The 15,112-nt window shown below is 34.8% G+C and overlaps 2 protein-coding genes across 2 annotated transcripts in view; one reads left to right on the forward strand and one right to left on the reverse strand.

Annotated features, from left to right (window-relative positions):
• The window catches only part of LOC149786675 (uncharacterized), a 56,142-nt gene extending 41,031 nt beyond the window's left edge, over positions 1-15,111 (forward strand). Inside the window, exon 4 of the mRNA XM_089975961.1 lies at positions 763-15,111. Within this exon, the coding sequence (XP_089832087.1) occupies positions 763-903 (141 nt within the window). The 3' untranslated portion in view covers positions 904-15,111. The remainder of the gene's footprint in view (positions 1-762) is intronic.
• Positions 1-15,112, reverse strand: part of LOC149786676 (solute carrier family 67 member A2-like) — a 60,699-nt gene that overhangs the window by 8,052 nt on the left and 37,535 nt on the right. The gene's annotated exons all lie outside the window — the stretch shown is intronic.

The following is a 15,112-nucleotide window of genomic DNA, read 5'->3' on the forward strand; positions in this document are numbered from 1 at the left end:
TGAATGCTGGAACTATCACTGAGTATCCACTAAACTGCGTGGTGTGAGTTATACAGCTTGTGTATGTGTAAATGTGTATCCAGTACACAGTAGGATGTGAGTTTTACTGCTTTATGTGTAAATGTGTATCCAGTATACTGTAGTGTGAGGCTTCCATGTATGCAGCTTGTTTATGTGTAAATGTGTATCCTGTACACTGCAGGGTGTGCATTTTACTGCATGTTTATGTGTAAATGTGTATTAAATACACTGCAGGGTGAGTTATACAGCTTGTTTATGTGTAAATGTATCTCCTGTACACTGCATGGTATGCATTATACTGCATGTTTGTGTGTTAATGTATTAAATACACTGCAGGGTGAGAGTTATACAACTTTTTTATGTGTAAATGTTTATCCTGTACACTGCAGGGTGTGCATTTTACTGCATGTTTATGTGTAAATGTGTATTAAATACACTGCACTGTGAGAGTTATACAGCTTGTTTATGTGTAAATTTATATCCTGTTCACTGCAGAGTGTGGGTTATACAGCATGGTATGGAGATATGCACATGTTTATATGATTTGGTGATGTCATGGGACTAATATTTTATGTCACAGCCATATGTTGCAGTGAATCAGATCTCCATAGCTGTATCACATCATGGAAGTAAATAATACGAAAGGTATGACATTATCCAGCTTTTCTGTAAAACAGTTAAGTGCTTCATCCCAAAATATTTGGAAATATTTATCTAACAACATTTTATTTATCTTTTTAGTCCAAGAAGGTCAAACAGCCTAAAAAAGAAAAGAAACCAGATGTAATGTCAAAGCTGCAGAGCCTGGACATTGATGCATTTCTCTCAAGAGTGCATAACCAAGGACAGTCCGATGGTGTCTCTTCACCTTGCTCATCCTGATACAGAGTGCATAACAAAGGACAGTCAGATGTCTTCTCATTGTCATGCATTCCCTAAGAGAGTGCATAACAAAGGACATTCAGATGTCTTCTCATTGTCATGCATTCCCTAAGAGAGTGCATAACAAAGGACAATCAGATGTCTTCTCATCGTCATGCATTCCCTGAGAGAGTGCATAACAAAGGACAGTCAGATGTCTTCTCATCGTCATGCATTCCCTGAGAGAGTGCATAACAAAGGACATTCAGATGTCTTCTCATCGTCATGCATTCCCTGAGAGAGTGCATAACAAAGGACAGTCGGATGTCTTCTCATTGTCATGCATTCCCTGAAAGAGTGCATAACAAAGGACAGTCAGCTGTCTTCTCATCGTCATGCATTCCCTGAGATAGTGCATAACAAAGGACAGTCCAGTGGCATCTCATCACCATGTGCCTCCTTGAACTGGGACCAAGCGTAAGAAGCATTGGAGGGTATTACCAGCAGAAACTAGAACTACCTTATTTGATCTGCATTCACTTCTTTTCCCCATGGAATAGGTTGATCTTGAATTTCGACAAATGTATTTAACTTGAAGGTAGAAAAGCTCATATGCAATAAGTAAAGTCAGGCACTCGTCATGTATGCATATACAAACCTGCAACTTATCCTAATTTACTCCAGATCATCCTGAATATTTGTTGAAAGATTCAAAAATCCCAATTTCCTGAATTGTTCAAGATGCCTAAAACTTTTAACAAATACCATCTGATTTGTGATGGCTGTACATTGAGAGCCAAAATGATGCAGAAATTCTGCGATAAATGCACTAGTCCTACCATGAAAATATTTATCCATTTTCATCTTGTATGCTGATATTTAGTCATAACTCATTAACCCCTGCAGATAGGAGTTGAACACCCATTTGGGGGCTACATCTGAATATGATTTTCGTTTAGCCAGATGCCTAGTTGTGTCATCTTTCGGAGCCCTGAGTGGTCTAAAGCGCTCACCATTCCGGATCACTGCCATCTCACCTCTGTCTGCGTGGGTTCGAGTCCAAGGCTCGGCTAGCGTGGGTACATGGGAAAGCCTGCCAGTAGCTTCTCGTGGGTCAGTGGTTCTTCCCTGGGTTTTCCAGGGGTCTTCCTCCACCAGTTATACTGGCCGCCATGTATAGCCTATCTTGTGCTGAAAAATGGCATTAAACACCAGAACAGCAACATCAACAGTGTCATCTTTCATAAGCTATTTTACTTGCACATATGGAGAAGGGTAAAAGTTGGATGCTTGTTTGTTTGTTTTTTTTTGGGGGGGGAAGGTTTGGCTTATGGAACCCATCATTGTCCTGTCCTGGCTACATTTTTTCAACAAATCCCCAACTTATCCTACTTTTTACTAAGGTTCAGCTGTCTGTGTTAAGTTTGCATTGGTCTGCCTCACATCTCAGGCCAAAAAGTCTCAAATCTGGACACAAAATCTGATTCTCACAACAAGCAAATTTTTTGTTTTAAAAAGAAATTAGATTACCGGTATGTAGTACCATTGTAGAGCTTCATCTGATTTTCTGTAATATGGCCCACTTTGGTGCATCTTAAATGATCTTGATGCTTTAGTGCTCAGAAGTTGGGTACTACTTCATGGCACGTAATCATGGCACAAGGGGTTAATGAGTTAATTGAATTAACACTAAATATCAGCATAAAAGAAAAAATGGAAAATGATAGATGTTCACTGTATGTGTAGCATAGATTTTTACGTTAATTCTGATTCTTTTTCCTTTGGCATCCTGATTTTCATTCCATTCAAGGTGGCATGTCTGCATATCTTGTAACATGAGAATACATTATACATGGATTCTAACCACAGACAAATATGTTTGCAACAAATGTTTTTGTGGTTAGCGAGAAGAAGATAATTGTGGTTTGCACATGCTTGCAGATGGGATAGAGAATTCTAATGGCAGACCTCATCGCTGGCAAAAATTCTCCTCTAAAGCACACTTTTTGTATCCTACCTACAGATGGTTAAGATTTTACTGATTTTATTGAAACAGAATTGAATGCATTAAACACTGGTAAAAAGTTATTTTCACATTGGAATAGTATTGTGTTTACATTGTGTCAACCAATTAATGCACATAAGCCTAGTATAATTTTCAATTCATCTGTTTTATAGGTAACTATTTTTGTGATTTTCATATCTTATTGGTCAGTTCTTTCATTGTATGGATATGTCTCATAGTGAACAGGGGTTCTGTCATACAGGTCCACACAGATCATTAATTAATATCAAAATGTGTGATTTTTAATTACCATGACATGAATGAAAATTGGTATTGACTTCACAGGATTTATTGAAAATAAGGTTTTATGGCACCAGATGGCAGAGATGAATCTAACGACTGCTTTATCTCTTTGGGGGTAAATTTAGATTTTGAGTTCAGCTTTTTTTTAAATCTAAATTTTGTTTTTAGAGCACTTGCCACTATATATTTTTTTATTTTTCCTGTAATACTATGGAAAGTATTATATATGATGCAGTTTTAGAGAAAACCAGACTGATTTGTTGTCTCTTTCTTTTCGTTTTTAATTTTGAGGCCAGTTTTATTAAGATGCTATGAAATGTAATTATTATTGTTGGGCTGCACAATGGTGTGATTAGTTTTAATGGTTTAGTGTCTTTATTTTATTATCATTTTCCAATAGCTATGCAGAATATTTTGGAGTATTGACAGGAAAGGTGTTTTTGCATATGGATTATTGACGAGTTGCATCACAATTATATTGATTGATGTAGTTTTTCAACAACTGTTTATTTGTCAGCATAATTGATATCATTTTTGAAAACATATTCTGAAAAATTCATTATTGTTGCAGAAAGTACAACAGTTTTACATCTGATGCAATTAGATGTTTTAGATTTGCTTTAACCAAACCCTAAAAGCGTTTGACACTTATATCATTTAAGTATCCCAGTGGTTTTAGCTCTACTAACTTAGACCTGAACAGTTTATGGAATTCTGTTGTCCACTTTCAACCTGTCTACTGGCACAAGCTTGTAATTTCTACTGATCCTAAACTACTTGGAGAATTAAAATGAAACTTTGCAAGTGTTTTTTATCCCCAGGTTTAATTGGTTCAAAATGAAAATGGTGCAGCTCAGGAATCAAATATGGCACTAGAATGGCGATTTAGAAGATCTTGTTGCTATTGCTCCTGAATTGACGGTCTTATCAACATGGTGATTTCACTTAGAGACTTCTAATGTTGTCTAGTTGGTCCTAAATGAAATTGGTGCCAATTTGACCTCAGTATTGCTGTCATGGCAGCCATCTTTGAAAGGGGTTTTCACCAAAAGACACATCTCTTGGTCCTAAAGGAAAATTATGTTGATCTGACATCCAGTATTGCTGCCACCTTTAAAATATTCTTGTTGCCACTTTTAAAATCTTGTCATATCTGCCACTTATGGCCATATCAGCATGGGGTTTACATCAGGAGACTCCTTAAGCTGATGTAAGTTGATGTAAGTGCTTCAGCTTTATGCCCAGTATGGCTGTCATGATGGCAATCTTGAATATATGGTTGTATTGACATAGAGTTTTCACCAAAAAAGACTAACAGTCATGTTTAATTGGTCCTACATTAGAATGGTGCCAATCTGACCTTGAATAAGGCCATTGCAATGGCAGTTTGAAGATCTTGTTATCTCAAGAATATGTTTATAATAATCAGTAGTTAAAATGAAGAATGGTCTTTTTTTGTTCTAGATACTTTTTTATTTGAGAGTAGAGTGTCAACCCCTTTGAGAGAATCCTCTTGTTTTTGAAAATTGTAACAAATATTATGACACCCTTCATCTATTTGTTAGCGCCTCCTAAATTGTAGAAATTCATGAAACTTTGTTATGTTGCCCAGTGGTCATGATCATCAAGAGGGATGCAAGTCTTGGCTCCATTCCCATGGGTGTCAGGGAGGAGGTTAAAGGCCAGTTGTACAGAAGTTTCAGTGACCATAACATTTTTAAATACATTTTGATGAACTTCATATATGTCTGCAGGAAGGTGCATGATATATTTTATTGATTTTGTATTTTGACTCTAGTGTTATTGTTTGGAGTGAGTAGAAGAGTTTGAAATCTGCAATAAAGCCTGGGCTTGATACCTGAATTAGCTTTAGGTGCACCAAATATTTAATTTTGTATTGCAAATCCAGGGTTAGTGATTGTGGGGAATAGAAACAGTTTGAAATCAGCAGCAAAAGGTATAGGCTTGGTTTGTACATTCTTGAAAAATTCTTGAATTGAAGGGAGTGCCTTGCAAACTCTTGAAATTCTATAAGTTTGGTTTTTCCTTTAGGATTCTTCCCAGATCTCCTTGAAAATATCTTATGGAATAAAAGGTATTAAAACTTGGTAAACAAATCGGGTTAGTTTTTTTTTATACTTATTTTACAAAAACAATGAATAGATAAATTCATAAAAAGGGATGAAAGTAATTGGATCAAGTAACACAAGTAATATCCTATTTCTCTATTTATGTGCTAATTTTGTGGTTTTTCTTCTTCTTTTGCACAGATTTTTGGAGTGATAAACAGCATCACATGGTGAAAATTAAAACTTCATAAGAAAAAATACTCCTAGATATTTTCAGAAGACTTGGAAAAGTCTTTGAAAAACAATAATCTGTGTGAACTATAATTGGGATTTGTGATGGCAAACCATTGCAGTTGCTTAGTTTTGTTCTTAATCTGATTATGTCTTAATGTGATACAGGGAAAATGATTTTGCAAACTAGCATAAGGAATGCACAAATTAGGATTTGTTAAGCACATAAGTAGTATTTCACTGAGTTTATGTTATTTATATATAGCTAAAGATCATTCACAGCATCATGTTCTTGAAATCCATGGAATAGTTCTTCTTTTAATGACACAGAGACTCGCACTCTACATTGAATCTGTAAAGATTGTTAAGTAACTACCCATAGCATTAGCCTTAATTGGATCCATTTATTAAGGTTTCCTTATTTTCATTTGATTCCCTTCCTTCAGTCAAGCAACGAAGCTGATTTACTATCGTAAGACCAAGGTGCCCTTATATTATTGAACTTCCTGCAATGTTGTCATCAGTGTTATATATTCAGAATTGTGCAGGTTTTGACCACTCTGGTTATTGTGGAACAGGATTTTCAGTGATTGCTCCCAAACATTTTGGTGATGGTAATTATGTCACTTAATCTATGCAAACGAAAATGGTACAATTCTTAATTGTGATTGAGACAGTTTTATATCATATAACATTTTAAAGGGTGCTTGTTCCTAATAGGCTATGCCAGCTTTCTGCCACTCTTCAGTTTTCCATTATGACTCCCCATTTATCATGAGTGCTTGCCAAATTCATGCTGTTTACGAGGGTGGTGCAAAAAATGGTTTTGAGTTAATGAAGCATGATTAAAAGGAATCTTTAACTGTGTTGGGTAAGTATCTTAGATGCTTTCTTAGATTCACCATTAGATATGACACTTAATAGAAAAATTAACTGGTTCACCTACCCTGTGTTTTTTGTGTAATATAGTCTAATTTTGTTACTGACATGGACCTATGTATAGAACTGGATTGCAAATAATATTTAAACATAAGCAGACATAGTCACCTGACTTTAGCCTTTAAGCTTTTCTGCATGTAAGAAGCAATTGATGGAGGCAGGAACGACAATGGCTTGGTAGTTAGCTTTCATATCTTACCATCAGATCAGACCTGGTTGACTCCTTGGTGTGTTCTTTAAGACATACCAACCATTCCATACTTTGTGGAATTATTGTGAATTATTATGGTTAATTCCACATTTGAAATTGGTGATATTCTGGAAGATTAAAGTTTTGGTGGATAAAATTTTGAACAGGCATTTTCAATGTTGACACAGGGAGAAATGTACATCATTACAATTAAGATCAAACTGGTAAATGAAATATAGTTTCTTGGTGTGAAAAACAATGTAGATTACAAGAAACCAGTTGACTGGGCTGTAAACTAGTTAATAAAATGGCAGCAGAGGTGAAGATAACAAAAAATGTAGATAATTCATGAGGAAACTATTTATATTTATAATGTTGTACTGACCTCAGAATAAATACCTGTTTCTCAAACCTTTGAGCAAGAAACTCAAGCTCAAAACCCCAAGATCATTTTCTTGGGGTTAAATTTGTGGTTATGCAAAAATATTATATTTTCTTTGTATTTAAATTCAAGTATTGGACCACTAATTATTTTATAGCCTGTGTCTGCTTTGGGGGGGTGGGATTTAAAAAAAATAGAGTCCTAAATATTTTGATACTCCCATTGGTTTGTAAATGGATTTTGTTTCCATATACATGTCATAAACTTTAATCTATGTTCTATATTCAACCAAAACATATATACTTTTGGTATCATGTAGTTAATTTCCTACTGTCAAAATATATGGACTAAAGATGCTGGGCTGTAATTAGGTGCAGACCATGGAGTCCCATGTTTTGCAGTAAGAGGTACAAGAAATTGATGAAAAACACCTGTTTCTCAAGGTTGTAAAATTTTTTTATCTAACTAATGAATGGAAGCATGTGTGTTTTATATGCCAATCTAATGAATTTTTTTTTTAATGTTAACATTAAATTCTTTAGTATTTTGGACAATTAGTCCATTTGCTTCCATTGAAAAAAAATCAATGATCATTTGTTTTGGAGATTTAAGGATTGTAGCAGCCATAAAATCCTTGAAAATTTTTACATCTAGAAAAAATGTAGAGTTGATAACCTGCTTGGAGTAAATCTGTATCATTGAAATGTTGCTTATTTGTAAATGAACCAAAGGTCTTAAAAGTTTTATGAACCTAACTTCATTTTAATCAAAAGTATTCAACATTAATGTTCAGAACTTTGAGCTCGAGTTTGGTGCTCAAAAGGCTTTAACTCATTCAGCCCCAAATCCCCCGTTTCTGAGCTCTGCAGCATCAAGGTCATTTAAGATACACCAAAGTGGGTGGTATTACGAAAAAGCAGACATATACAGCTCTACAATGATACCAAATAATCTGGAACTTCAAGTTGCACTACAAAATAGAGAGGGAAAAACCTAATTTTTCGGACCCATTTTTTTTTCACCCAAAATTTGCTCGTGGTCGGAATGCGATTTTGTGTCCGGATTTTAGACCTTTTGGCCTCAGATCTAAGGCAGACCAGTTTGAACTGCACACAGACAGGTGAACCTTTGCAAAAACTAGAATAAGGTGGGCATTTGGATTAAAGAGTGGTCTCCATATGAAAATAATGGGTCCATTAAGCAGAAGAAAAAAAAAAGAATTCCAACTTTTACCCTTCTGATCATGCACAAGGAAAATAACCAATGCAAAACAATGTTTCTAATACAACTAGGCGTTAGTCTCATGGAAAATCTGTTGAAAGTCGATGTATTACAATGTATTCAGTAATAGCCCCCAAAATGTCTTTCCTACTAACATTTCAGACAAAAACCTCTGGGTCCGAATGAGTTAAGAGTACAAGGTTAGGTCTCACCATGAACAGAAGGACAAGTCTTAAAATCAGGAAACTTGCAGAGAACAAGACCAGTCTCATAGTTGGGAAACTTTGAGCACAAAGTGGGGTCTCATTGTGTGGAAACTCAGAGAGCACAAGACCAGTCTCATGGTCAGAAAATGTTCTGAGCACAAGCTGGGGTTTCATTTTCAGGAAACTCAGAGAGCACAAGACCAGTCTCATAGGAAATACTCTGAGCACATGGTGGGGTCCAGTTGTCAGGAAACTCTAAGAGCACAAGGCAAGTCTCATAGTCAGGAAGTGCTCTGAGCACGAGGTGGGGTCTCATTGTCAGGAAACTCTCAAAGCACAAGACCAGTCTTATAGTCGTGGAAACACTGAGAAGAAGGTGGAGTCTCATTGTCAGAAAAGTCTCAGAGTACAGGGCCAGGTCTCATAATCAGGGAACAGGTGTGGTCTCATTGTCAAGTCAGGAAATGCTCTGAGCACAAGGTTGGATTTCATTGTCAGGAAACTCACAGAGCACAACATCAGTCTCATAGTCAAGAAACTCAGAGCAGAAGACTAGTCTTATTGACAGGAAACATTGAGTAAAAGGTATGGTCTCATTGTCAGGAAATTCAGAACACAAGGCAAGTCTGATAGTCAGGAAAAATGCTCTAAGCACGAGGTAGGGTCTCATTGTCAGGAAACTCAAAGCACAAGACTAATCTCATAGTCAGGAAACTGAGCACAAGGTGTGGTCTTTTTGTCAGGAAACTCGCAACACAAGGTTATGTCTCATAGTCAGGGAAGTCAGTGCACAAGGTGTGATCTCATTGACAGAACGACCAATCTCATAGTCATGAAACTGAGCACAAGGTGTGGTCTCATTGTCAGGAACCTTTCAGAGCACAAAGCCGGGTCTCATGGGAAACTCACTGTACACAAGGCTGGGTCTCATTGTCTGGAAATACTGAGCATAAGGCTGGATCTCATTGTCAGGAAAATGTATACTTGAATTATTCATGTGAATTTTTCCATGCTTAAAGAAATACAATAAGGTAATTATGATATTTAGTGATTTTAGTATGACTCCAAGTGAAGGTATAATGGCTCACTTTTTTAATACAAATTTGAGTTCGAACCCAATTCTTGCACTCATTTTTGTAAAAGTGGAACATGGTCTCACACCTGTATAATGTAAACCAATAGTAGTGTTGATACCAATTTTCCTGGTGATCATGTTCACTCCATTTATTACACTTGCTTCAGTAAACTTTTGATTGTAGAACATTTCCAGTGTATATTTGCACTAGCACAGTTATTCATACCTTAAGCTTTCTGCTGTTACAGAACAAAATATGTAGGGCAGATGAAAAGTTTATGTATATAATACAGTATTTACCTTGTATATAGAAATACATATTTAATTTTAATTTTTTAAAATGAAACTTTACAAGTTTATTGTAATATCCAGACTGTAATCTTGATATCTTACACTCTTGAATGATATTCAAATCTCGAACTTATCGCCTGAAACTTGTCAGAAAACAAGGATGTAACATTTTTTAAATGTGAAGTCATTGTAGTGTATATAGAAGGGTGCAGTTTAGTGTAAATGTTGTTATATAGTTGTGAAGTTTATTTTAAGTCCTAGTCATATTTAAAGTAAATCATGTAAATGTGTGTGTGTGTGTGTGTGATTTGGATTTTTAACGTAGCTTTAACAGTTTTTCAGTCATATCGCTATGATGTCTGCAGTGTGGCAGTTTATAGTGAGTCTAGCACTGGGACATCATGCCACAGACATGTCGCATCATGTCCCACCCAATCACATTATCCTGACACCAGGCCGACCACTCCTAACACTAACCTCTTAATGCTGAGTGCCAAGCGAGGCAGCTGTTGGTACCATTTTTATAAGTCTTTTATATGACTCGGCCGGGGATTGAATGCACACGACACCCACCCCCACCCAACATCCTAGGCTGACACTCTAACCACTAGGCCACCATAGCGGACTCATGTAAATGATTGTAAATTTTTATATTTAATAACACTACTGTATACTTATATACTTGCCTGTAATTCCAAAACAAACTACACAGAACCAGATCTGCAGTTGCATAATGCACTGACAGATCTGGGTCTATGCAGTTTATTAGCAGTAATCAGTGGAACAAACAACAGGCCCTGATCTGCTGGCACATTACGAGATAGCAGATCAGAGTGTATTCTGTTTGTAGTTGGACTTGTATGCAGGTACATACATTAATCATGTATTGCACTTGACAATAACTTGAAACCATTGCTTCATTTGTACTACTTTATTCTGATGTATAATGCCATGTGTGTGTGTTCTGTTGTTAATTTTTTCTTGGTTGAAATTTTCTTGCCTTCCAAACTTAAAGTGATTCTTTTTTAGTTCTTGTAGAAATTGCATTGTAGTCGGTTCTCCCGCACTTTTTTTTATTTGATTTTATTTACACAATGTACTGTATGTGTTTGTCCAGAGGTAAACAGATTGGATATATCATTTTGTTGGTAAATACAGGTGGGAAATTAGCCTTGTACAGAATATTTGGCACCATAAACTTTATAATTTGAAATTTTACTATCAAGATAGATAATATTATGATTTTCTACTTGGGAAGTTACAGAGTTAAATAAACAACCTGTTAATATGATAATCAAGTTATATTTAGTGTTATCCACTTGACATCTTTCTTTAGACACTCAGCAAAAGGACCACTGCATAGATAGCATATCACCCAAATCAAGAGGAGGCTTGGTGGAGTTTATTTCTCTTGTAAAAAATAGCATAATCTGTACCAGATATATTAAGACTTGATTCACTAGCCAAGTTTATAATGCTTTTCTTGCTAAAAGGAAAATACATAACAAAACCAGTACCATTGAAACTCTAAGAAAATTGTTGAAGAATTATGAAATTTCTTTGCACAATATCTATTTAAGGATTTCATCATATTGGAAATGTTCAGATTCTGTACAGTTTTGTAACATCTTGGACCTAGGTAAGTATCAAGGTAAAAAGTCAACAGTCAGTATTTAGAACAATGGTGTACTCAGCTATGATTATATAGGTGAGGGCTTTTTCAGTACAACATATTTATATGCATGGGGAGGCACCTTCAATATAAAGTAGTCACCCATTGCTACAGTTTAGAATTTTGTATCATTTTTATATGGACTCTCTGTAATCAGAATAGCCTGACCTGACATATTTTTTTTTTAAAAACTCTTCCCTGGGTTCTATATCTATGTTTAAAAGGAACAGCCCTGACTGTATCATCTTATGTTCTAATATTATATTTGGATGAACACATAATAATCAAATATTACATAAACCGATTTCTTAATATTATTATGCACTGTCCTAAATTTACAAGGGGCATCTAGTGTAACCCTTGATCTTCATGTTTGTCCAGATTTGGTACGTTTTATATTAAGTTAAGTTTCTTAACCATTCTTTTGCTGCCTGATCATACAACTTTGTAAGCAAGTCCATCTTGGTGAGCACAACACCCATCCAAAAAAAGTTGACAAGTGTGACTCAAATTGAACACTTCAGTTTTTCATTTTGGTCAGTTTATCATGTACCATTAGCTGTAGAGTCCTGTGACAGGACAGTGTGAATAGAGGCCTCTTGATGAGGGCAACACCCTTATACAAAGTGGATTATTGGTACCTATATTTCATACTACAGTGACTTTGGCTCAGTTTTGCAAAAGAGGGGATAACAGGGCATTTATGTTTTCTGAGGGCAGTTTTCAAGTTTGTAATTCCAAGCTTTGACTAAATACCAAATTGGAACTATATTTCAATAAGGATTCATCATTTTGAAACATGCCCATCATTTGGACAGTGGTCAGATGGTCAGCATTGAGATTCAGATGCTATGATGTGCATATTAATTCTACCTCTTTTGTTTTTACTTTGCTTTCTTCTTCATATTTTCATATTTTCACCTAACTTGAATCATTTTCATTTTTTAACTTTAGTTTGATATAATTCAGTAATTAATGGTATTAATGAAGAAAAAAACTTGCAGTAGCAACAGGGGACGCCGCTAGAGGGCACTGGTGATCAACATTAATGTTTTCTCAAAATGTCAACCTCATTACACCCAGTACTTTCTCCGCTTTAATTTGTAAAAAGCCGACATTATTACATCTGAATGTATTCATGGTTGAAAGATCAAATGTTTATATTTAGCGTATATGACACTGGGCCATTTCTACAACTTATTCAGCAGGAAAAAACGAAAAACGAATTTTTCAAAACACTGACAAACTAAATAAACGAACATATACGCTCACCTACACCTGCTTTTTAAATACTTTGGAGTTCTTTTTAAGAGAATAATGATAAAATGTGAGCGAATATTTGCGGAAAACCCACGAATTATGTCTTTTTCAATGGTCACCCATGCCAGCAAGAACAGTAACTCTTCCCAGCACATGGGTACGTACAAAATGTAAACAGTGACAAAAATATGACATAATTTGGGTTCAGAAACACACGAAAACTTGACTGTATGAAAAGGCAGACATTTAAGGCAAGGAATCAAATTATACAGACGTACTGTCATTCATTATATCAAACGTATTACAAAATATTTGTACAACTTTTGTTGTGTAATATATTTTCAAGGTTAGAGACTCGATGGGAGTATCACTCACCGACTCAGTGATACTAAACGTATTGCTAATATGTATGCGATTGTGATCACTGAGATATTATCAATGTCAGGCCATCTGTTCTACGTACAATTCTTATCTAGAGACACTGGTGCTAAATTAAAATGTTCATGTTTAGTTGGGATGGAAAAGAGGTAAAAGTTCAACTATTTTTCATTAATGAAAACAAATTCATTTAAAATTTTCATGCCATATTTTGTGAATATCAATATGAATATTGTCATCATAAGCCAAGGAATAGAGAATCGGTCTGTAGTATTTCTCCTTTTAAACAAATACATAATCATAAATATTTCTTGAGAACCAACTCAGTGCCAGTTTCTTCTCTATCTCTGATACCACAGTTGTCTTTACTTATGAACTATGTAATATTGCTCAAAACAGTGGTCAGAATTATTAAGAAAATATCGCAAAGTTAGGACATCAAAAATTTAATATTGCACCATCCTAAGTTGACACTATAGAAATCCTGACTTATTGTAATGAAAACTTAGTGGAAAACCTTTTGTCATTGATTTTATTTTATAGATATGAAAACTGATCAAATATATCTTATGATAACTAAATTCTAAAATAGCAATTGTTATTTACTAAATTGTGATTTCAGATAAATGTATATATGTACAAGAACACTGTAATGAATATGCACTATTGGTTTTAAGAGTAACATACAATTTCAACTTGGTTAGACTGATTATGCTATTTCATGCAAAAATGTTAGGGGGCATGTGATAAAAAGGCACAGAAAGTCTTCAGAAGTACCTGGAACATAGATAAAGTGAATCTATTCTTGAAGCTGAATGTTCAAAACACATTTATATATAACCATATTAAAAAATATGCAACTTTCAGCATGAAGCAACACAAGGTCAAGAATTTTCAAAAAGTGACCAAAGACCAATATTAAAAATGGCGGATGGTACATGTGTTTGAATGCTTCCTGTGAATTTATTTGAAAAGATATCATAAAGATGGGCTCATTTTTGAAATCGGCACACTCAAATTAAGCAGAAAATATTCCATTTTATAAGCAACATATAATTTCAACTTGTGTATGACTCAAAAATATAGTATTTCATGCAAAAATGTTTGGGGGGGGGGTGATAAAAAGGCACAGGGGGGCTCCTGAATTACCTGGAACATATAAAAAGTCAATTTATTCTTAAAGCTGAATGTTCACAGAATATTTCTATATAAAATATATGTAAGAAATATGCAAATTTCAGCTTGAAATAACACGAGGTCAAGAATTTTCAAAAATTGCTAAAGACCAATATTAAAAATGGTGGACAGTACATGTGTTTGAATGCTTCCTGTGAATGTATTTGAAAAGATATCGTAAAGATGGGTTCATTTTTTAAATCTGCACACTCAGATTAAGCAAAAAACATACCATTTTAAAAGCAACATATAATTTCAACTTGTGTATGACTCAAAAGTATAGTATTTCATGCAAAAAAGTTGGGGGGGGGTTGATAAAAAGGCAGAGGGGTGCTTCTGAATTACCTGGAACATATAAAAAGTCATTTATTCTTAAAGATGAATGTTCACGAAACATTTCTATATAAAATATATGTAAGAAATATGCAAATTTCAGCTTGAAATAATATGAGGTAAAGAATTTTTCAAAATTGCCAAAGACCAATATTAAAAATGGTGGACGGTACATGTGTTTGAATGCTTCCTGTGAATTTTTTTGAAAATATATCATAAAGATGGATTCATTTTTGAAATCTGCACTCAAATTATGCAGAAAACATTCCATTTTTATATATTCTTTAATTATGAAAAAATCATCCCCTGTTGCTACTTGCAGGTGTGTTAATTGTATTGTTTTAAGCTTTACCTTTTACCATGACTGGTAACTTATTATTACTTGTGAATACAACACTTGTTTGAGACTTTAAGCTATACTGAAAAAGGTAAACTGGATTAATTACTTTGTTTTAAAAACTATGAGCAACTTAATAAATAGGTATTCTAATTTTATAAT

Source organism: Sinohyriopsis cumingii, chromosome 12 (assembly GCF_028554795.1).
Source record: "Sinohyriopsis cumingii isolate HCF-2022 chromosome 12, ASM2855479v2, whole genome shotgun sequence".
Classification (NCBI taxonomy): Eukaryota; Metazoa; Mollusca; class Bivalvia; order Unionida; family Unionidae; genus Sinohyriopsis; species Sinohyriopsis cumingii.